This window comes from Rana temporaria, chromosome 13 (genome assembly GCF_905171775.1).
Source record: "Rana temporaria chromosome 13, aRanTem1.1, whole genome shotgun sequence".
NCBI lineage: Eukaryota > Metazoa > Chordata > Amphibia > Anura > Ranidae > Rana > Rana temporaria.
Window position 1 is genome coordinate 101,278,991 of NC_053501.1, and position 24,679 is coordinate 101,303,669.

A 24,679-nucleotide genomic window follows, 5' to 3' on the forward strand; every position below is an offset into this window, starting at 1 on the left:
GACGTAACTTTTTAAATTTTCGACGCGGGAACGACGGCCATACTTAACATTGACTGTGCCTCATAGACCCAGGGGCAACTTTACGCCGGGAAAAGCCTAACGTAAATGTCGTAACTTTACTGCGTCGGCCGCGCGTACGTTCAGGAATTCGCGTATCTAGCTAATTTGCATACTCGACGCGGAAATCGACGGAAATGCCACCTAGCGGGGGGAAAAAAAATTGCAGTTACGATCCAACGGTGTAAGAGACTTGCGCCTGTCGGATCAAAAGGATATCTATGTGTAACTGATTCTAAGAATCGGTCGCATAGATACGACGGCGCTAGGCAGAGATGCAACGGCGTATCTCTTTTGAGAATCTGGGCCATTGAGTTTTAGGAAGTAGTGTGACATCCATACTGATAAGTCAATTAGTAATAATAGTGATGTTGAAGGAGAGATCTGAGGAGTAAATAGAGAGATATACATATTTGGATATTCATAGGTGTGCACAGCCTATGGCATTAGGGTGTGTACCACAAAACTCAAACACATTTGCATGTGTATGCATGTGTATATATAATGATGGTGTCAGTAGAGCAATGGACGGTGTCAGTAGAGCAATAGATGGTGTTAGTAGGGAAGAGATTGCTTGTAGTAGTTTTTATTTTTTACATTTTTTTTACTAGGGTCTTTGCTGAAATATTAAGGGTCTAAACAGGAGGAATCTGCACCACACGGGATGATTAGGGTGTGCCCAGGCACACCTGTCACACCCTGTGCGCACGCCTATGTTGTAGTACTGGAAGGCATGGGAGGTTGTCAACTGACAAAGGAAGAGGGTGTAGTTATAGAATAGATGGGGTCCAAAGACCGTGCCTTGGGAGTTTATTTTGAGGAGGAGCGAATGGTCAAATCTGCACTAGGTAGCAGATGAGGGTGTTTTACATGCCACAGTCGCAATGCAATTGACATAATAATGAGTTTCCCCCTATAACAGGTTTTTGTTGTCATACTTTCTGGCCAGCCTACAAACCTGATGTAATGGTGTCATGTTGGGGTTATTGGCTGGCCGGCTGCTTTGCTGTAAGTAAGGGTTAGGGGACGCAAAATACTTGCTTAGCCCCAGGCGCTGACAACCCACACTACACTAAGAAAAACTGTCTCCTAACTTTTTTAGCTGACTCCTAGATTCAAAGGAAATTTGTCAAGCCCTGTGTTGAATCAATATTTTTCTTTTTAACAGGTTGGCATTGTAAGATAATGGGCTCCCCTATAACCAGTCTTGCATGCTTGCTTATCATTATAATGTCTGCCCATGGCGGTCCGGATCCCACTTTGGATAATCACTGGAAGCTATGGGTTCTACAACACAAGAAAGTCTACATGAATGCGGTAATAATTATGTAATGCCAGTTTACTTGCCTTTGTTTGTAGAACGTGATTATTACTCTGTAAATTGGAAGAACAAGCAACAATGGTGTGAAAAAAACTGTGAAGCCTCATAGACACGTCCGAGGAGCTCGGCGGGTGAAACACATCGTTTTGCTCGTCGAGTTCCTTGTGAAGCCACCGAGGATCTCGGCGAGCCAAATTTTCCCATTCCCGTCGAGGAAAAAGAAGACATGCTTTCTTTTTGGCCCGACGAGATCCTCGACGGTTTCCTCGTCAAAGTGTACACACGACCGGTTTCCTTGGCAAAAAAAAAAACCCAGCAAGCTTCTTGCTCGTTTTTGCCGAGAAACTCGGTCGTGTGTACGAGGCCTGAAGCAATCTATTTTCCTGGTAAATGGTGAATTCTTGTTGAATGCCTTGGGTCAAGATTGCCAACCACTAAAGGACCACTGTCATAAAAATACTGTATTCTGATAACTGTGTGTGTGTGTGTGTGTGTGTTAACACATGTAATGATATTATTACGTTCCTTAACCACTTGCTAACCGGGCCATAGCCGAATGATAGCTACAGTGCGGTCGGCTATTTCTGGGAGGACGTACAATGACGTCATCCCAGACTTGCACTTCCCATGCACCACCTGGGGCATGCTTTACGGATTGCAGTAAAGGGCCAATGATAGTGGCCCTTTACAATGTGATTGCTCTGTCCAATGATGGAGTTATCACTTGTCAACAAACCAGCACATGTCCGGTTCAGCTCTCTCCTCTCCTCTCCTCGCATGTTGTACGCACCAATCGGTACAGCGTGCGAGGTGAGGAGGGAGACTGCAGAAGCACTGACCCGCACCTCATTCATGCCCATATGTGCCTCTTTCATGCCCATATGTGCCTCTTTCATGCCCATATGTGCCTCTTTCATGCCCATATGTGCCTCTTTCATGCCCATATGTGCCTCTTTCATGCCCATATGTGCCTCTTTCATGCCCATATGTGCCTCATACATGCCTCATTCATGCTCATTTATGAATGTTGGGTCTCTGTAGATGGCCAGGCTGTGTAAAAGTCTCACACGTGTGGTATCACTATACTCTGGAAGAGTAGCAGAATGTATTTTGGGTGTAAGTTTTGCTATGTGTTAGAAATATCTTATAAATGGACAACTTTGTGTAAAAAATAGATAGGTGGATTCAGAAAGACTTAGGCTGGGCGTATCAGTAGATACGCCAGCCTAAGTCTGAATGTGCGCCGGCGCTCATTTAAGCGTATTCTGGAAACTAGATACGCTTAAATTAGGCTCAGATATGAGCGGCGTAAGTGTCTTACACCGTCGTATCCTAAAGTGTAATTTTTAGGCTGACCGCTAGGTGGCGCTTCCATTGCGGTCGGCGTAGAATATGTAAATCACTAGATACGCCTATTCACGAACGTACGCCCGGCCGACGCAGTACAGATACGCCGTTTACGTTATGCATTATCAGGCTTAAAGTTATTCCATCAAATAGCTGGAATAGTAATGTTAAGTATGGCCGTCGTTCCCGCGTCGAAATTGGAAATGTTTACGTCGTTTGCGTAAGTCGTCCGTGAATAGGGATTTACGTCATTTACGTCCACGTCGAAACCAAAAGGACCGTGCGGCGTACTTTGCCGCAATGCACACTGGGATATGTAGGCGGACGGCGCATGTGCCGTTCGTAAAATACGTCAATCACGTAAGGTCACCCCCCATTAGCACACAACACATGCCCCCTCAGCTGAATTTGAATTGCACGCGCTTACGCCCGCCCAATTTATGCTACGCCGCCGTAACTTAGCAGGCAAGTACTTTGTGAATCATGTACTTGCCTCGCTAACTTACGGCGGCGTAGTGTAAATACCATACGCTACGCCGCCGCAACTATGCGCCCGCCTACCTGAATCCACCTAAGAGTTTTCATTTTCTTTCCACATTTTCCAAAAACTTGTGGAAAAAAATGACATGTTCAAAAGACTTATAATACCTCCTAGAATATACATTGTGTTGTTTGTTTTCCAAAATGGGGTAATTTTGTGGGAGTTTTCATTGTCCTGGTGCTCCGAGGCTTTCGAAATTGTGGTAGGGAATTATTGGCTAGATTCAGGTAGGCAGGCGTATCGTTGCGGCGGCGTAGTGTATCTTGTTTACACTACGCCGCCATAAGTTAGCGAGGCAAGTACATGATTCACAAAGTACTTGCCTGCTAGGTTACGGCGGCGTAGCGTAAATCGGGCGGGCGTAATGGCGCCTAATTCAAATTCGGCTGAGGGGGCGTGTTTTATGTTAATAGGGGGTGACCTGACGTGATTGACGTATTTTACGAACGGCGCATGCGCCGTCCGTGTACATATCCCAGTGTGCATTGCGGCAAAGTACGCCGCGCGGTCCTATTGGTTTCGACGTGGACGTAAATCCATATTCACGGACGACTTACGCAAACGACGTAAAATTTTGAAATTTCTACGCGGGAACGACGGCCATACTTAACATTACTATTCCAGCTATTTGATGGAATAACTTTAGGCCTGAAAGTGCGTTACGTAAACGGCGTATCTTTACTGCGTCGGGCAAGCGTACGTTCATGAATCGGCGTATCTACGCATTTACATATTCTAGGTCGACCGCAATGGAAGCGACACCTAGCGGTCAGCCTAAAAATTACACTTTAGGATACGACGGTGTAAGACACTTACGCCGCTCGTATCTGAGCCTAATTTAAGCGTATCTGGTTTCCAGAATACGCTTAAATTTGCGTTGGCGTATATTCCGAGTTAGGTCGGCGTATCTACTGATACGCCGGCCTAACTCTCTGTGAATCACCCCCTTTATGTGTAATTTATGCTCCTAGAATGCCTGGAGGTGCTACTTGGATGTTGGGCCTCTCTATGTGGCCAGGCTGTGTAAAAGTCTCACATATGTGGTATCGCCACATTTAGGAGGAGTAACAGAATGTGTTTTGGGGTGTAGTTGCAAGTATGCATATACAGTGTGTGAGAAATAACATGACTTTGAATTTTGTGAAAAACAAAAATTTCATTTTGCAAAGAATTGTGGGGAAAAATTACAACTTAAAAAAACTCACCATGCCTCTTACTAAATGCCTTTAATTAACTATCTGCTTTCCAAAAACGGGTCATTTGGGGGGTATTTGTACTTTCCTGGCTTGTTAGTGTCTCAAGAAATGAGATAGGCCATCAGTACATCAGGTGTGATCAATTTTCAATGATTGCCACCATAGCTTGTAGACTCTATGGCCCAGATTCTCAAAGGGCTTACGACGGCGCAACGCCATGTATGCCGTCGTAAGTCCTAATCTGGGCTGTCGTATCTATGCGACTGATTCTTAGAATCAGTTACGCATAGATAACCATTAGATCCGACAGGCGTAAGGCTCTTACACCGTCGGATCTTAAATGCAATTTTTTTTTGTCCGCTAGGTGTCGCCTCCGTCGTTTTCCCCGTCGAGTATGCAAATGGCCGTCGTTCCCGCGTCAAAATGTATAAATTTACGTCGTTTGCGTAAGTCGTCCGTGAATGGGGCTGGACGCCATTTACGTTCACGTCGAAACCACATCCTTGCGACGTCATTTGGAGCAATGCACCCTGTGATATTTTACGGACGGCGCATGCGCAGTACGTTCGGCGCGGGAACGCGCTTAATTTAAATGCTACACGCCCCCTACCCGCCTAATTTGAATTAGGCGGGCTTGCGCCGGGTGATTTACGCTACGCCGCCGCAACTTTACATGCAAGTGCTTTGTGAATAAAGCACTTGCATGAAAAACTTGCGGCGGCGTAACGAGATTTTTTTTTTTTACCAAAGTTAGGTAGAAATATGGCGTTTGGCCAAAATGTATAAAGAAAAATTACTAATTTGCAAAATGTTATAACCGAAACGATGAATAATTTTTTTTTCAAAATTGTTGGTCTTTTTTCATTTATAGCGCAAAAAATAAAAAACCCAGTGGTGAATAAATACCACCAAAAGAAAGCTCTGTTTGTGTAAAAAAAGGACAGACATTTCATATAGGTACAGTGTTGCGTGACTGAGTAATTGTCATTCAAAATGTGAGAGTGCTGAAAATTGGACTGGTTGAAGCGGAGGTTCACCCTAAAACAATTATATACCATTCCATCCAGCATACTGCCGACATGTACAGTATGCTGTTGTTTTTTTTTTTTTTTTTTTCGCTGTACATAGCGTTTAATCGTTCTTTTTCTTTTCAGACTCCCGCGGGGAATAGGCGTTCATATGAAGAGGCGTAGATGATTGACGTGCGGCTAAGGTGCCTCACGCGTTCCGAAAATAGCCGGACTGGGACTCGGCTCTATACGGCGCCTGCTCACAGATTAGGAGCTGACTGCGCAGGCGCCGTATAGAGCTGAGTCCTAGTCCGGCTTTTTTCAGAACGTGTGACGCACCATAGCCGCATGTCAATCATCTACGCCTCTTCATAGGAATGCCTATTCCCCGCGGGAGTCTGAAAAGAAAAAGAACGATTAAACGGTATGTACAGCGAAAAAAAAACAGCATACTATACATGTCGGCAGTATGCTGGATGGAATGGTATATAATTGTTTTAGGGTGAACCTCCGCTTTAAGAAGGGGGTTTAAGTGCCCTGTGGGCAAGTGGTTAAAACTGAATTCCTGTTTTGAATGCTTTTATTACATGGATTTAAAGCCAAAACTTTTTGGATAGAGTTGAGAAGGGTTCAACCCCTTGTTAAGTCTTTTTTTTTATCTTTGTCCCATTGGGCAAATTGCTCTTTACTTTCTGTCTTATACACGCAACAGGAAGTGATTGAAAATCACCTTGCGGATAGGGTACCCATATAAAGATTTCCCGTCTATACTGTTCTGATGGCAACTCAAGATGTTTTCCTAACTTTTTGTCCCAGTAGCAATGGTCATAAGAACAAATAGAGAGCAAATTCACTAAAAGGGACACCGACATGAATAATATCTGACAAATGTTCTAACACTTTCCTCAATCCTTTCAAAGTACAAAAAAGCTCTAAGAAAATCTACATACACATGTAGCGCCGGGCTCCCAATAACAAGGGCGCTACTATAAATTTAGGGAGCGTCTGAGCTATAGTTGGGCTCAGACTTCACTAATTCTATGTAAATTTGCCTCTGTTCTGGCTGTGGTTGTGCTCGGTAGAAGTTTCCCTTGTTGCCTGTAGGTGGCTTTACCACTTCAGGCTCATGTTGGAACTCGGGCGAACCATGGTGTATTGAGTGACCCTTCTCGGTAGCAGCCCAGTGAGAGTGGTGCCCAGCTGTGCATGCTGGGAGGGGAAACTTAAGGGGAAGACGCCGTTTTTAGGGGTCCTTTCGCCTTGTGGCCCTCCTGGCGCAAGGTGCGTGTGCGTGATTTCAGCCCCGGCACCACGTTCGTCCAAAGCTGTATTCCTATCAGGCAGGCCCAGCTATGCTGGCTGGGGCCTATGGTTCTACAAAGAATCCTAAGCTGTCCATCCAAGTGGGGGAAGCTTCTTAGCGAAGGAAGCGGGGAGGACCTGCCCTGGAGGAGACAAGCAAGGCGAGCTGATGTCTCGGGATAGGCCTGGTGACCTTGTTAAGGAAAGAGATCCACTATACAAGTTGCCTTACAGTCCGCCGGATTGGCTTAAAGGCTCTTTTGCGGTTAGGCAGGAAGTTCGGGACTTTAAATCCTGTGGCAGAGGATTCCTGACTATCCATTTTCCGCTCTCAGACGGTCTGTGGCAGAGACTGTCTCTATACTGTCCATGCATCATTCTGGCTGCTAGGCCATGTGAGAGGGGTCTATCTGGGTGAGCAATACCCACTCAGGAGTGGTAAATACTGGAACTTTGAATACTTTTTGTGCATTCTGTACTGTGTACCTGAACCTTCCCCTTCTCTCTATACTCTCTACTTCCTTCACAAGTTTTTTATGCAGCAAAAATAAAACCTACAGTTGAAGGTTTTACATCTTGTGTGGACATTGCAATTTCTACAGTCCCCCCCCCTCGGACAACGAACTTAGAGGTAACGTGCAAAACCCAAAATCTAAACCAGCAGCTTCTACGGGGGTAGTGCTACACACAGGCCCAGATTCTCAAAGGGCTTACGATGGCGCAATGCAATGTACGCCGTCGTAAGTCCTAATCTGGGCCGTCGTATCTATGCGACTGATTCTTAGAATCAGTTACGCATAGATATCCATTAGATCCGACAGGCGTAAGGCTCTTACGCTGTCGGATCTTAAATGCATTTTTTTTTTCGCCGCTAGGTGTCGCCTCCGTCGTTTTTCCCCGTTGTGTATGCAAATTAGCAAAATTCGCGAATTCCAGAATGTACGCGCGGTCAACGCAGTGAAGTTACGACGTTTACGTTAGATTTGCGACACGTAAAGTTGCCCCTGCTATATGAGGGGCAACCAATGTTAAGTATGGCCGTCGTTCCCACGTCGAAATTAAAAAATTTACGTCGTTTGAGTAAGTCGTCCGTGAATGGGGCTGGACGCCATTTACGTTCACGTCGGGGGAACGCGCCTAATTTAAATGCTCCACGCCCCCTACCCGACTCATTTGAATTAAGCGCGCTTGCGCCGGGAGATTTACGCTACGCCGCCGCAACTTTACAGGCAAGTTCTTTGTGAATAAAGCACTTGCCTGTAAACATTGCGGCGGCGTAACGTAAATGACATACGTTGCGCCGCCACAGTTTTACGCCCATCTACGAGAATCGGGGCCACAGTTAACAGGATGCAATATTTTGTGGGATAAGAGGCCTTGGTTGTCCAATTAAAAAAACATACAGCAAGATGTCTATAACCTTTATACAGTATCTGATGAGCACATGAAAATGTACTTGGTGGTACACATTCCAAAAAATGGGCAGAGCTCTGCATATTAGATGGCACTCTGAAGTGTGATGTTAGCTTCCCCTGGCTTTGGCCCATCACACTCAATAATTATATCTCCATTTGTTCACTCATTATTAGAGAAAAGTCATTATCAATGTTAAATATAGTCAACTGTGTTATGGGTGGCTTAATTTTGAAATGTTATGGGGTCCGAGTTTGGTTGTTTTAACTGTATTTACCAGGGGTCAAGTCCTGGGGGAAAAAGTGTGGGAACTCCCACCCAAGATCCACTCCCCCACCAAAAAAAAAATGATACGCACATATGCATAATTACAAAACCGCATTGTTTTTTTTTTTTTGATCCACTGTACCTTAGTAATCCTTTATGTTACTGGCCGCTTCCTGTATATGGATTCATCGGGTAGTGTGCAAGTTAACTTTAAGCAAGTTCTTTCTAAATCCCCCGATAACTCGCGGCAGACCTCCGCAATGTCTCCTGGGAACAATGACAAAAGCTCCCAGGAGACATTGCGGCATCGAGGAAGCGGCCAGTGACAAAGGATTACTAAGGTTCGCCTGCCCCTGACAGTGACTCGAGCTGGGCATCGCCGCTTAGTGAAGGATTGGCTCGGCTACAATTAAAGTTTATTGTATTTGTCCTTGGTTGAGCTGGTGGATCCTGAAAAGGAAGAGTTAAAGCTGTTGGCCATATTTTCTCACTATTTTCAGCCCCCTACAGGTTAAACCATATAAATAGGGGCTTATAAATGTCTCCAGGAAGTTGGATAGGGTCAAGACTGCAAGATGTAGTGGTTACTCTCAGGGCCGATCCTAGGGTCACAGGCGCCTGGGTGCAGAAATATTTCTGGCGCCCCCACATGGGCGTGGTCATTTTACTATATATCAGGGGTCTCACTATTGAGACAGAGAAACAGAGAAAGGAGATTGAGGACACAGGCCCAGATTCTTGTAGAATGGCGTAACTTAGGGCGGGCGTAAGGTATCTCATTTACGTTACGCCGCCGCAAGTTTTTCAGGCAAGTGCTTTATTCACAAAGAACTTGCCTGTAAAGTTGCGGCGGCGTAGCGTAAATCACCCGGCGCAAGCCCGCCTAATTCAAATTAGCCGGGTAGGGGGCATATAGCATTTAAATTAAGTGCGTTCCCGCGCCGAACGTACTGCGCCGCAGTTTGATAAGTAAAGATCCTGAAAGAAATCTGATAATATGTTTAGTGTTCTCTCCACCTGTGCTGCGCTCTTATCACTTACATTGTTCCCAGCTAGCTCTTTGTACTGCAAAACACCTTCGCTTTAAAGGAGTTGTAAACCTTCACGGTTTTCCATCTCAATGCATTAAGGTGAAAAACCTCTTGTAGTGCACTAGCCCCCCCAGCCCCCCTTTTACTTACCTGAGCCTGATTGTTTTTGTGCCGGGGACGAGAACACCAGCTCCAGCCAGTGTCTCGGGTCCTGATTGGATAGATTGATAGCTGCGCATCCATTGGCTCTGGCTGCTGTCAATCAAATCCAATGATGCAGGAGCCGAGTCTTGCTGTCTGTGTCAATAGACACAGCAGCAGGACACAGGAGCGTGCCTGCACAAGAGCCCGAGAGAGAGTGCTTCTCCGACGGGGTATTTGAGAAAAGGAGGAGCGAGGATCGCCACTGGAGGACCCCAGAAGAGGCGTGTCGGGGCCTCTCTGTGCATAACCAACTGCACAGAGAAGGTAAGTATGACCATGTTTGTTTAAAAGGTTCAGGTTTTTTTTTTTTTTTTTTTTTTTTTTTTTTTTAGTTACAGTATCCCTTTAGGGCATGGACAAGAGGAAAGAGGGAGATATTCTTCATCCTAGGACATAAAGTATTTTTCTGGCATGATCGCCAGGTGAAAAAGGGAAAAAAAGAGGTCTGAAATTAAAACAAATGCAGCCACCACCCCTAAGGACTGGTAAGCTGCAATATATTACATTACGGTTCTTGGGTTGAGATACACTTTAGGCCCCTTTCACATGTACGGATCCCGTAAGAATCCGTACATGTCTCATTCGCTTGCTCAGCACCGGTGGGGATCGCTCTGTTGATTCCCATTGAGCCAACAGATGACAGGGCGGTGTGCGGGGACACACTGTGCAGGGACCGTCCTGTCAGATCTCCACTCTCCTCTATGGGGGGGAATCGGATGAACACAGACCGTCTGTCCGTGTTCATCCGATCCGCAGATGGATGGAAAATAGGATTTTCCTCCGTCTGCAAAATCGGACCATAGCGGACACCGATGAGATCAGGTATAGAAAAGAGAAACAAGTGCGGGACTTTAAATGAAGCATGTGCGGGAAACTGTTTACAATAAATGGGGGGAATGAATCAAAGATAATAAATCTGGAATAGGTTTAAATATTTTATTACTTTCACATAATGCACCGTCCATGACTATATTGCACTATTGAAGAAATAGATAAACATATATGTTTCACAGATTAGTTGGGGGACAAGGTACGTGGGCAGTGACCCAAATATATAAATGCAATGAGTACAGCGAGCTTTATATACCATAACTAGGGATGGAAGCATGTATTTTACGGGACTACATTTTTGTCTATTTTGTGTTAATATCCAGTACTGCATTATTGTTGTTTTTCTAAGTGCTAGCAGCAATGTGCTTACAACTGTTTCATTAGTATCTGTCACATTTTGAGTACGGCTGGGTATTTTGGGCCATTCCACATCTGTTCACAGGTTCCCTGGCGCTGTCTGGCTAAGGGTGTTGGCATCTCCGGCCCCCTGTGGGTTGTGGTCCTATCCGGGGGCAGCAGCACTCACTGCACACGCTCTCCGTCCTGTGCTCCGAAGACGCACGGACGGATGGGCGGGCAGTGCGTGTCGATGTCACGCCTCCATCACCTGACACGGAACTAGGTCTCCGTGCGGTGTATTTGTATACCATCCACGAGGGGTTACAGGAGTCAAACGGCGCCGCATCATTGGGCGGTTACCCCGCACCAATGCAGACGCCTCCCTTCTCCTCCCCCTCGTATGCGTGTCTCTGGGCGGGTAACATTGGGGGGGTGGTCCCTATAAGAGGGTGTAACCTATGGCAGGTACAGGCATTTGGCTCTTCACATGTCATCACTCCATGCAGCACACTCGGAACTCACAGGTGATCCTCTTCCTCTCTCCTATACCTCACCACACCCAGTACCTTCACCTCACTTTACTATCTTTATATTCCCATTTCTCTTTGTCTTTCTTCCCCATCCCTGTTTTTTCTCCTTTTTTTCTCTCTTTCCTTTTCTTTTTTCTTTTTTCCTTCTCCTTTGCTTGTTTTCCTCCCCCCTTCCCCCCTTTTCCTTTTCATCATATCTCCATATCCCATTCAAACATAATACATTCTTCATTTATTTCCAATACAGCCATCATTCCTTACCGACCACAGTGCATTCAATACACCATGCCTCATGCCTGTGCCACCTGGGTGCGCTCTCCTGACGGGCCCTGCACCCCTCATTCTCCAGCCCTAGTCCCCGGCAGTGACCACCCCAATCCTGGGGTCCATCCGGAGCTTCACTCTAGTGCCAGCGGCAATCGGCAACCTGGTGAGTACCATCTGGGGCTTTTTGATGAGTCCTCAGCCCCCACAAATGTTGGATGCCCCGTTTAACCAGCTATGTGCTTATGTCGTTCCAGATAACCAATGTAATGCATGCCTGCTCCTGATGAGCGACCAACAGTCGCGAAACGCGTAGAGCTCTATACCTCATGCATTAATGTATTATCACTGCAGTGTCATGCGATGTAATTTCCATTTTAATATGTGATATCCATTTTATGTCTCAATAATATAGTACAGCTCGCTGTACTCATTGCATTTATATATTTGGGTCACTGCCCACGTACCTTGTCCCCCAACTAATCTGTGAAACATATATGTTTATCTATTTCTTCAATAGTGCAATATAGTCATGGACGGTGCATTATGTGAAAGTAATAAAATATTTAAACCTATTCCAGATTTATTATCTTTGATTCATTCCCCCCATTTATTGTAAACAGTTTCCCGCACATGCTTCATTTAAAGTCCTGCACTTGTTTCTCTTTTCTATACCTAATTAGGGATGGAGGTAATTGACCCATTACCTCATTTAAAGTCCCAACCAACCCTCCCCCCGCCCACTTTATATACCGATGAGATCAGGTGACACCCGCTATCCCATAGGGATACATGTATGTCCGTATTTCATCTGAAAACAGATGGATGAAATATAGACATACTGTCCGCAGGTGTGAAAGGGGCCTTAAGCAGATACATAAATTACATACAGGCTCCTTCTATTTTATTTTTAGAAGGTACAATTTTTTTTATCACTCACCTACTTCATCTAAGTTTTGGTGACTTCAATAGCTTCCTACCAGCAAAAACTGAAATCATACCTGTGAATAGTATACACCACACATAATTTCTATATGACTCTGCATCTGTATTATGTGTATCCAGATTATGATCTATATCCCTTTCCTGACATCATAGATGGAAGAGATGAGAAGACGGATGATCTGGGAAGATAATCTGAAATTTGTCACCGTCCACAATCTGGAGTACAGCCTGGGGCTTCACACTTTTGAGGTTGGAATGAACCATCTAGCAGACATGGTAATATGTGTTTCCAAATGTTGTGCTTTTCAGCATTTCAAATGAAAATAACATTTAGAAAAATCTTTCCATTTTCCAGTGAAATCATAGTTATATAGTTGGTAAGGTTGAATAAAGACGTCCACCCAGTTCAACCTGTGTTTGTGTGTGTAGAAAATAATTTCTTATATCCCTGTGTATTGCTTTCACTAAGATACTCATCCAAGAGTCTTTTAAAACTTTCCATACTTTCTGCTGACACCACCAATTGTGAAAGAGAGTTCCACATCCGTATCGCCCCGAGAGTGAAAAAAACCCTACACAGCTTAAGGTTAAACCGCTTCTCTTGCAGTCTCATTGTGTGGCCCTGTGTCTTCCTAAACTCCCTGGGACTGAGAAGTTTCATACTTACGCTGGGATCACCCTTGAGATGTTTGTATATTGCTATCCTATCTCCTCTCAAGCATCTCTTCTCCAGGGAGAATACATTTAGTGCTTGTAGTCATTGCTCATAATTGAGGTCCGCCAATCCTCCTTTAACTACTTGCCGACCAGCCGCCACAGTTATACGGCGGCAGGTCGGCTCCCCTGTGCGAGAGCCCGTAGCTATACGTCGGCTCTCGAAGCGGCCACTAGGGGCGCTTGCGCGTCGCCGGAGGCGCACACGCCCCCCGCTCGTCCCTGACTCCCGTGCCCGGCGGGCGCGATCGCGGCCGGGCACCCGCGATTGCTCGTTACAAGGCGAGGACCGGGAGCTGTGTGTGTAAACACACAGCTCCCAGTCCTGTCAGGGGAGAAATGCCTGACCGTCTGTTCATACAATGTATGAACAGCGATCAGTAAATCCCCCTAGTAAGGCCACCACCCCTACAGTTAGAACACACCCAGGGAACATACTTAACCCCTTCCCCACCCCCTAGTGTTAACCCCTTCCCTGCCCGTGGCATTTTTATAGTAATCCAATGCATTTTTATAGCACTGATCGCTATAAAAATGCCAATGGTCCCAAAAATGTGTGAAAAGTGTCCGAAGTGTCCGCCATAATGTCGCAGTACCCCAAAAAAATCGCTGATCGCCGCCATTACTAGTAAAAAAAAAATATTAATAAAAATGCCCTAAAAATACCCCCTATTTTGTAAACGCTAAAACTTTTGCGCAAACAAATCAATAAACGTTTGTTGCGATTTTTTTTTATTTTTTAGAAAAATATGTAGAAGAATACGTATCGGCCTAAACTGAGGGAAAAAAATGTTTTTTTTATATATTTTTGGGGGATATTTATTATAGCAAAAAGTAAAAAATATTATTTTTTTTCAAAATTGTCGCTCTATTTTTGTTTATAGCGCAAAAACTAAAAACCGCAGAGGTGATCAAATACCACCAAAAGAAAGCTCTATTTGTGGGAAAAAAAGGACGCTAATTTTGTTTGTGAGCCACGTCACACGACCGCGCAATTGTCAGTTAAAGCGACGCAGTGCCGAATCGTAAAAAGTGCTCTGGTCTTTGACCAGCAATATGGTCCAGGGGTTAAGTGGTTAATTTAGTTGTCCTTCTCAGGACTCTCTCCAGTTCCAGTACATCCCTTCTGAGGATTGGTGAACAGAAATGGATGGAATACTCCAGATGCGGCTGAACCAGTGTTATAAAGTGTCAGGATTATAGTTTTATCTCTGGAGTAAATTCCCTTTTTTATGCATGCTATTATTCTGCTGGCTTTGGTAGCTGCAGCTTGACACTGTATGATATTGTTCAGTCTGTCTTCTACTAGGACCCCTAAATCCTTCTCCATCCTGGAATCCCCTAGGAGCTCTCCTCCTAATGAGTAACTTGTGTCTATATTTTTACCTTACATCTTCCAATGTTAAACTTAATTTGCCATTTAGTAGCCCACTCCATTAATTTATTCAGGTCCTCTTGTAAAGTTTCTATATTATTTTGATATTATTGACCTACTTTTTTTTGTGTAATCAGCAAACACTGAAATTGAGCCATTTATCACAACCTCTATATCATTTATAAATACATTAAACAGAATTGAGCCTTGGAGTACCCCACTAACCAATCTAGACCATTCTGAGTGCACTTTATTTATCAAATCATTACTTCTCTATGCAACTCAGGCAGATTATGGCTGGTGGAAGGGGCCAGCAGGGTGCTGTACTGTAACGGCTCTAAGGAAACAGGAGTGAACCACAACTGCGGATGCAAGGATTTCAATGCGCTTCTTTGTGACAACTCAGTATTGGGCCCCAGGCATCACTCCTCGCAACAGGAGTTTGGGGGATCTATACATCATCTCTGTGTCACATAAAGAAAGGCGTTGAGCTACTAAGCATGGACGCATTACAAAATGCGACCAGAGCTTATCGTTTAAAATTATATTATGTACTAAAAAATTGCAATGCACAATTGTACGCTAGTGATTATGTGTATTACATAGCGTCGTGCATTAGGCGACTAAGGGAGAAGGTATAGAATACGTCAACCCTTAGCATAGAACGTTTTAGGCGAACATGTTCCGCAACTTTAGGGCATGGGCCCATATACAAGTACCACTTATGTCAGCACGTAGTTAATATGAGATCTAGTAACAACTAATAGTTGCGTATGAGAAGCAATATAGCTCAGGTACTTTGAGAGTACTCGTAGTAAAGAAGAATTGTAGTAACAATTAATAGTTGCATATGGGAGGCAATATAGCTCAGGTACTTTAAGAGTATACGTTGTAAATAGGAGGTGTAGCAACAACTAATAGTTACATATGTGAAGTGAATATAGCATAGGCAATTTGGGTGTAGATATCCCTTTAAGTTCTTGCTTAGCAAACAATCCTTAGGAAAGAAGTATATCCCGGATAGTATGTTGATGGCCACCAGAGATTACAAACAATAGCAGTTGTGTTTAGATGAAACATAAACAGTTCTTCCTATAGCACTACAGTGACACAATAGCTACTTATCCATTTGCAGGCTTCTGTGCAGGCAATAGGGATTCCGTGGTTAGGATGTTCATCAAGGAAGGCCCAAGGTTGTCCCCAGCAATGATTCTCTATTGTAACAGGTGCAACAGCACTAAAGGAGTAGTTGTTGCCTGGAGCGGTGGAGCAGCATGGGGAGCGATGCAGTCCAGGGATTGCTGGGACCTATAGTACCTCTGTAGCCTTGATAGTTGATGCCTCCAAAGATGGCAGGAAAGGCTGGAAGCCTAGCCGGCTAAGGCCGACAATAATAGAACAGGGGCTGTATGAGTAGTGAATGGCTTTATAGCCAGCAAACAGCTGTAGTGCATGGCACTAATGGACAATGATGGATGTCTCAGATGTTAGCATGCACAAAAACGCAGGGTTCTTTCATCAGTCCTACAAAATACAATGTAGCGAAACACTTCTGCAATGATTGTGCTGTTATATGAATTTGACTCGTAGGGATCCCCTAAGGGACCTCACTCACCAGATAGATGATATCAGTAGGCACGGATCGCTGGCTGTCTTACAGCAGAGTATTCAAATGCAGCTGGATCTCTCCTCCGTCCTTCTCCTGTCACTTGATAATCTCTGGTGGAGCTCAGATTCATGTAATCATGTAAGGATAAGAGAGAGACTCTGCATAGTGTAAAAACGTTTTATTTATACAGGATACAAGAGCTCTTCAATGTTGTGCTTACTAGTATGAAGTTCAAATATGGCGCTGTGTCTCAATCATGAGGCTTGCAGGCGTCTCACTTGTGCAGCTCCTGGGGATTCCTCCTCCTGTCGCCGTGAGTCCCGGGATCCCGCGCACCTGATTGGACGATTAGATCACGTGGTCACGCCTAGGGCCTTGCATCGGTGGTCAGTGGTGATAGGGGGGTGAATTCACCTGTATGTAGGGTGCCCACGTGTCCCGAATTGCCCGGGATTGTCCCATAATTCTCATTTGTGTCCCGGGCACCTTCATTCCAGGACAATACAGTGTTACGGAATGAAATGAGGACACATACCCACCCTAATAGACAATTGCCAAACTGGTTGCAGAAAGGAGCAAAGCCTTTACCCAGTGCTGCCCTGTGCTGGGGGCAAAAAATAAAATGAGGCTGATAAAGTGGGGCCCTGCCCTGGGGGGTAATAAAAAATGAGGCTGATAAGTGGGGGGGGCAATAAAATAATGAGGCTGACAAGTGGGGGGGGCAATAAAAAATATATATGTAGAAAATGTATACCACCTGTCTAAACTGGTGACTACTATTTTATTATTTTTGCCAATTTTTGGAAAAATAAAAGCAAAAAAACATATTTTTTCGGGCTGACGCGAGGGCATGCACAGGGGGGGGGGGGGGGGCCCCTGAATGGTCACCCTACCTGTATGGCCTGCATGCAATGCACCTACTTATTGACAGCACCTGAGAAGAACTCTCCAACTGCCCTATCCTTGATACGTCTGTATGTAAAAGACAGAGTTAAGAGAAAGTACCACCAAGTGTAGTTTAGCTCTCTTAAAAACAAAGATAATATGCACCTAAAGTGTGTGAGATCCAAAAAGCAGCATGTAATGCAATTCCACTAGATGGCAGCCTTTCCCCAGCCAACTTCCTCATGCAGATAGCTTCTTGCCAGGAACATTAAAGTGGTTGTAAACCCGTTACAACCACTTTTACCTACAGGTAAGCCTAGATTAAGGCTTACCTGTAGGTGCTCAAAATATCTCCCAAACTTCCATGGTTTAGGAGATATTTACAAATGAGATGGGCACCGATGTCTACAGCGCATACATCGTAGACAACGGCGCATGCGCGCTCTTTGAAACCTTTAGAAACGGCGAGCATGCCATTTCTAAAGGAGATTGTGCTGTGACTGGTGGCTTCTGCACGCATGCGCGGGAGTGACGCCATCACGGCTCCGGCCAATCACAGCGCCGGAGCCACGATACCCAGAAGGAGGATGGACGCTTCGTGGAAGAGGGGACAGCGGTGACATCGCAGGCTTCAGTTTCAGGTAAGTGACACATAATGGGCTGCTATGCGATGCATAGCAGCCCATTATGCTTTACCTTTGCAGGGAAACAAAGAGGAAGTAAAACCCATCTTTAAGGGCCGCTGCGGATAGTGTGAAAATCGTTACGGTGGAGCAGGGCACCAGAATGGCATGATGACGTCAGAGAGCATGGCAACATGTTTCAGGGCATTCCTGCCCCTTTCTCAAAAATCCTTTTGAAAGGGGCAGGAACACCCCAAAACTTATTGCCATGCTTCCTCTGACATCATCAGGCCATTTTGGTGCTCTGCTTTGACATCTCTGGTCACATTGGGACACACTTTGGTTGAGTTTTGAGCCTTTGGCATTTTGTTCAATCGTTGCGCTGGAGATTTGTCTGTATGCATTGTATGTACATACTGAACATGTTTTATATTATCTTGGTACATCTCTATAAATGGGTGAAAGCACTCTAAAACATACATAAAAGTGAGAAGACCACTCTTGTGTGCTAGCCTTTGTTAAAGTGAAAATATAAAGGTCTCAGATATTGTTGTAATTATTCTTTTATTTTCATTCCAGACATCGGAAGAAGTGGTGGCCACAATGACGGGCATTAGGGCTCCTGACATCACAGAGCTGAATTACACAAGTAGATTAGATAAATTGGATAGTGTATTTCCGGATTCAATTGACTGGAGAACTAAAGACTGTGTCACAGAAGTAAAGTACCAGGTATGTCACATTTACAGAAGTTTTCTAGTTCAGATTAGAGTTGCACCCACTTCCTAATCCTACATGGGGTACAGTAAGGTCCCAGTCACTTGTACCTCTCTTAAGAAGACACTCAGGGCTGTCTTAATGCATGGGCACCCCTGGGCATTGCCCAGGGGCCCCAGGTGCATGGGGGCCCCATGATTGTCTTGCATTACATCATACTTGCCAACTGTCCCAGATATGCTGGGCCAGTCAAGCTTTTTACTAAGCTGTCCCAAGACGGCTGTGCCCTCCTGATCCCAGTATTATGCCCTCCTGACCTCCCTGTACTGCACCCTTTGTGTTGATTAGTCTTTGATTTATGGAATGCTTTTAATATTGTTTAAAATAGATTTTTATTGAAAGTACTAATAAACATATGTTTAATCAACTATTTATACTTTAATTCTTGAGAGTAGGTGCGTAAATTGGGGCAGGCTAGTAGGGGCCCAGTGCATTACTTTGCCCAGGGTGCTATTAAAGCGGTGGTTCACCCTAATTTTACACTTTCTGTCAATGCAACTGCTAGGCATTGACAGTAAACAAACCATTTTTTTTTTAATCGCTCCTTACCCCTTTTTTAGCAGTTGTTCCTGGGCTGTCAATCAGAATCCCCCGCGGGGAATGGGCGTGTAAGTCCATTCTCCCCCGTCCTGTCAATCCATCTCCTGACACTCCCCAGGAGACGCGCTCTGCTCTAATCGCGCGATAACGGGGCGCGAGCTTGTTACGCCGGCCGTTGTTATGGCAACCCTGTAGTGTTGACGGCGACGCTTGCCGTCAACACTGCACATGCGCGGGGTCGAGCAGTGAATGCTGGGAGGCCAGCATTCACCGTATCCCGGAAGAAGACCCTGTCGGCTTCACAGTGCCCACAGGTAAAATGGAAACGTCCATCGGCTGAAAATATAAAAGATCCTTTGCACGATTACAGCGATTACGCCGGCTAAAGGAGTGGGACACCCGGGCAGTGCGGTAGTACAGGTAAGCCCTGACGATTGATGAAAAAAAAAAAAAATGATATCCCGCGGAACCCCCGCTTTAAGAAGGCCCTGAATACACTGTTGGATATTACTTTGGAAGGTGTTTGCAAAACAAACACATCACTCCATGGGTTTAGGAGTCCAAGACTATCGATTTCATCATAAAACTCCAAAGACAAGAAGCCGACATGTTTCTAGCATTATTGGGTGCCCCTTCATCAGAGCCTTTGAGGTCGCTTTGTGTTAGAGAGTCGTTGTGCTTTACAGCATGGATGTCTCACTGAGAAATTAAACCAATTTTGAACCCAGTGCCTTCCACCAACACTTTTTCAAACTGTATATATTTATTAGACATGATAACAGCTAGGAACTGCTAATGTCACATTATACCTTAAGGCAGGAGATTAATAGCCACACTCCAGCTATGGTGGCCCATGTCTCCTACCTTCCTTCTGTTCTTGCCCTATAGCCTCGATAATTCTCTTTAGCATGTGTTGAATTTTTGTGTCTTCCTGTGTAGTTCCTTCCTCTGACACTTATACATCACTATAGTGACATAGCGGTTGGAGGAAGGATAGCACAGTGGGGGCCACAAGTATCCAACACTCCGAGAAGCGTTGAATGCCGAAGAACCTGTTGGAGACTGCAGGGCAAGATCAGAGAGGAGGTAGGACACGCGACCCACTGGTCTTGGAACTGTAATTGGGGATTATGGAAAGACCTGGCAAAAGTGGAACCCAAGCCAAAACATTTTTAGTTGAGTTTGTGGAGGATTACAAAATAAAATAAAAATGTGCAGTGCTCATAAATTTTAATGACATTTTTATTGCAAAAATATAAATAAAAACATACAAATATAATTAAAACCAAACATGATAATCAAGAAATATTGTCCCGGATTCACAAAGCACTTGCGCATCTCAAGATACGCCAACGTAAGTGGAAATGTGCGCCGTAGTATCTGTGCACCGGACCCACAAACTAAGATATGCCTAAAAATAGGCTTCATCCCGCCGACGTAACTTGCCTACGCCGGCGTAGCATGGGCGCATATTTAGGCTGGATGCATGGTGGCGCTCCCATTGATCAGCCATTCAAATATGCAAATGAGGAAAATACAGCGATTCATGAACATAAGTGCGCCCGACGCAGGCTACGAGTGGTGCGCGTAAGTTGTACGTCCGGCGTAAAGTTAAGCCCCATAAAGGAGGTGTAACCCAGCAGCAGACATGCAAAGGTCTGCACCAAGGAATACAAGCCGGCGTAGTTTACGTTGGACGTGAGTCTGGCTTGGCGTAGGATACGTTCATGGCGTAGGCAGTGATCCTGCGTATCTTAGGTAGTTGTTCCGACGTGGTTGTGAACATGCGCAGGGGATGCGTCCACGGCACGACGCATGCGCAGTTCGTTAAACGTACTTGTCTGGCGTTTGGACCATCATTTGCATGGGGTCACGCCTCATTTGCATGGGTCAAGCCCACTTCCACCTACGCCGGCCTGCGCCTTCGAAACCTACGTCAACGCAGCGTGGGGAGCACTGGCTTCCTGAATTCCATGCTTGCCTCTCTGCGCTGCGTCGGCGTGGCGTACATTGGTTTGGGCTAAGGCGGCGTAATGTGCGCCCGCTCTCTGTGAATCCGGGCCATTGGCTCTATAGTCACATATTGTGACAACTTGTAACAGTACTACCATCTGTGTATTGCTTGCTCTACATGTTTCGCGGATGAAGTCTACCGCTTCTTCAGGAGCTTTATAGTACATATACACATGTGCAAGGCTTATAGAGCGATTATCATATAATTATGAATAGAGAGATACATACATTAATTATATAATACATATCAAATTTCATATAAAGTAAGATAAATGTACATCATCTATCTGCTGTGGAGACCCTATGGGTGAATCATCTTACCAAAAAATGCAGCAGTGCGGGTAGCCCAAAGAAGGATGGCCCGTCCCGGAGGGCATGAGAGCCTCTCACAGAGTAGAACATCAAAAAAGGGTCTGATTGAAAAATGAGGAGTTTAATTAGAAAAATGTGTCTAGCCATGATAATTAATCACATCGATGATAATAATCAATTATAATCATTTATCATGGCTAGACACAATTTTCGAATTAAACTCCTAATTTTTCAATCAGACCCTTTTTTGGTGTTCTACTCTGTGTGAGAGGCTCCCAAGCCCTCCGGGACGGGCCATTCTCCATTGGGTTGCCTTCACTGCTGCATTTATTGGAAAGATAATTCACCTATAAGGTCTCCACAGCAGATATATGATGTACCTTTATCTTACTATATATGAAATTTGATATGCATTATATAATTAATGTATGTTTTTCTCAATTCATAGTTCTATAATAATCGCTCTATAAAACCTTGCACACAGTGGCGGCTGGTGCTCAAAATTTTTGGGGGGACGCAAACGAAAAACAAAATTGCAGCCTCACTGTGCCTATCAAATGCAGCCACTGTGCCATCAATTGTCACCACTGTGCCATGCCATCAAACGCAGCCACTGTGCCATCAATTGTCACCACGGTTCCATGCCATCAAATGCAGTCACTATTCCATGCCATCAAATGCAGCCACTGTGCCATCAATTCGCACCACTGTGCCATGCCATCAAACACAGCCACTATGCCATGCCATCAAGCGCAGTCACTGTGCCATGCCATCAAGCGCAGCCACTGTGCCATGCCATCAAACGCAGCCACTGTGCCATGCCATCAAACACAGCCACTGCCATGCCATCAAACACAGCCACTGTGCCATCAATTGTCGCCACTGTGCCCATTGTCGCCACTGTGCCCATTGATGTCACTGTGCCCTTTAATTGTTGCCACTGTGCCCATTCATGCCGCTGTGCCAATTGTCCCCACTGTGCCCATTGTTGCCACTGTGCCCATTGTTGCCACTGTGCCTATTGTCGCCACTGTGCCCATTGATGTCACTGTGCCCTTCGTCGCGCTGTGCCTTTTTAAAATGCCCCTTTCCCCTCCCGCCCGGCACTTGCCTTTACTGGAGTCAGCCATCCACGTCCCTCGATGTCTTCTCCCGCCCTCGATGACGATTCAGCTAATCAGGTTACCGGTAGCCAGAACCGGTCAACCTGATTGGCTGAGACGCCTGTCAGTCTTATCCAAGGAACGCACCCCCGTACGTTCCCTGGATAAGCTTCCGGATGCTGAGGGCTGTACTCGGAAAGCCTATCAGAGCCGTGAAACATGTAGAGCAAGCAATACACAGATGGTAGTACTGTTACAAGTTGTCACAATAAGTGTCTATAGAGCCAATGTTTCTTGATGATCATGTTTGGTTTTAATTATATTTGTATATTTTTATACATATTTTGAGACTATTATCGTTCCTGCTATACGGTACCATTAAAGTCCATCCTTAGCCTCCTCCCTTTACTCTTTCATATTCTCGGGACGAGAGTACCATATTGTAACACAAAAAATATAAACTTGGCACTCTCTCTGAATAAAAATAAGGTCCAAACAGGCAGTATAAAGCCGCGTACACACGATTGGAATTTCCGATTGAGTTTTCCGTCTGAATTCTAATGAAGCTGACTTCCATCAGTCTTGCATACACACTGTCAGACTAAATTCCGACCGTCCAAAACGCGGTAACGTAAAACATTACAACGAGCCGATAAAAATGAGATTCAATGCTTTCAAGCATGCGTCGACTTGATTCTGAGCATGCATGGATTTTTTTCTCCATCGGAGTCGCACACAGACAATAGGAATTTCCTATAGAAAAAATTAGCTGCGCTGCATTGCACATGAAATCCACCAATAAACGTGAATATAAAAAAAAAAAATATATATATATATAAAAATAAATATTTAAATAAATATTCGGTTTAAAAATCAATAAAGTGTCTGAAATGTGTGTAAACCCAATATAGAAACATATGTTGTACCCCTTCAGTAATATTAAACACTGTGAACATTGGTGATCAATGTAAAAGTGGGTAATGTTCCAAGGTAACACTGAAAAAATGACGATCCATTCTGCAAGTGTGTTATCGGTGACTTTAAGCAGATTAACACCCAAGAAGAAGTGCCAAGACGTTGTAGAAAGGAATCCTCCACTTCTTATATCAAATCTCCTTACCGACTTCAATGGATCTCTCGTTTAAAGCGGAGGTTCACCCATAGAGAACACATTTTCCCCTTAGATTCCTGCTCGTTTTGTCTAGGGGAATCGGCTATTTGTTTTAAAATATGAGCAGTACTTACCCGTTTACGAGATGCATCCTCTCCGTCGCTTCCGGGTATAGGCTGCGGGAATGGGCGTTCCTTCTTGATTGACAGTCTTCCGAGAGGCTTCCGATGGTCGCATCCATCGCGTCACGATTTTCCGAAAGAAGCCGAACGTCGGTGCGCAGGCGCAGTATAGAGCCGCACCCACGTTCGGCTTCTTTCGGCTACGAGTGACGCGATGGATGCGACCGTCAGAAGCCTCTCGGAAGACTGTCAATCAAGAAGGAACGCCCGCTCCCGAAGACCCATACCCGGAAGCGACGGAAGAAGATGCATCGCGAAAACGGTAAGTAATGCTCATATTTTAAAACAAATAGCCGATTCCCCTAGACCAAACGAGCAGGAATCTAAGGGGAAATTTTTTTTTTTTTAATTAATGGGTAAACTCCCGCTTTAAGGAGATCACAGTAGCTTGTGGCTATTAACCCCCGCCCAGGGTCTCTCAGTAGCAGCAAATATATACTTTCTCTTCCACATGAGGCGTCCTCAGTACATCTCACGAATGGATGTTCCTATGGAGGAGTGTGGGGTGTAGCAAGATGACGGTGACAAAACCTCACTTCCGTTATACATCCTGACGGGTTGCCAAATCTGATGAAACAAAGGAATTTCCTATCTATTTTTTTTTTCCATCGGAAAAAAATTAAAACATGTTCTATTTCTAAACAGACGGAAAAAAGTCCGATGGGGCCCACACACAATCGGAATTTCTGATAAAAAAAAGTGCATCGGACTCTCATCCGAACTGAGCCGGCAGATGGGATGACGTTACCGCCTTCGCGCCATCCTTATGCAATTTGTCCTTAGGTGGGGACTTCCTTAGAGGGACCTATGAGGAAGTCCCCACCCACAGATGTAACA

At 45.0% G+C, this 24,679-nt stretch overlaps 1 protein-coding gene and 1 long non-coding RNA gene across 4 annotated transcripts in view; both read left to right on the forward strand.

Moving 5' to 3' along the window:
- Positions 1 to 24,679, forward strand: part of LOC120920159 (cathepsin S-like) — a 72,970-nt gene that overhangs the window by 27,511 nt on the left and 20,780 nt on the right. For 2 of the 3 annotated variants that reach the window (XM_040332079.1, XM_040332078.1), the window contains exons 2-4: positions 1,226 to 1,374; positions 12,752 to 12,874; positions 18,384 to 18,536. In XM_040332079.1, the coding sequence (XP_040188013.1) occupies positions 1,243 to 1,374; positions 12,752 to 12,874; positions 18,384 to 18,536 (408 nt within the window). In that variant the 5' untranslated portion in view covers positions 1,226 to 1,242. The remainder of the gene's footprint in view (positions 1 to 1,225; positions 1,375 to 12,751; positions 12,875 to 18,383; positions 18,537 to 24,679) is intronic. The other variant, XM_040332080.1, reaches the window with a different exon arrangement.
- Positions 11,174 to 12,039, forward strand: LOC120920160. Its single transcript, XR_005744688.1, has 3 exons — positions 11,174 to 11,383; positions 11,637 to 11,819; positions 11,911 to 12,039. It is a non-coding gene; the product is annotated as an uncharacterized LOC120920160 (long non-coding RNA).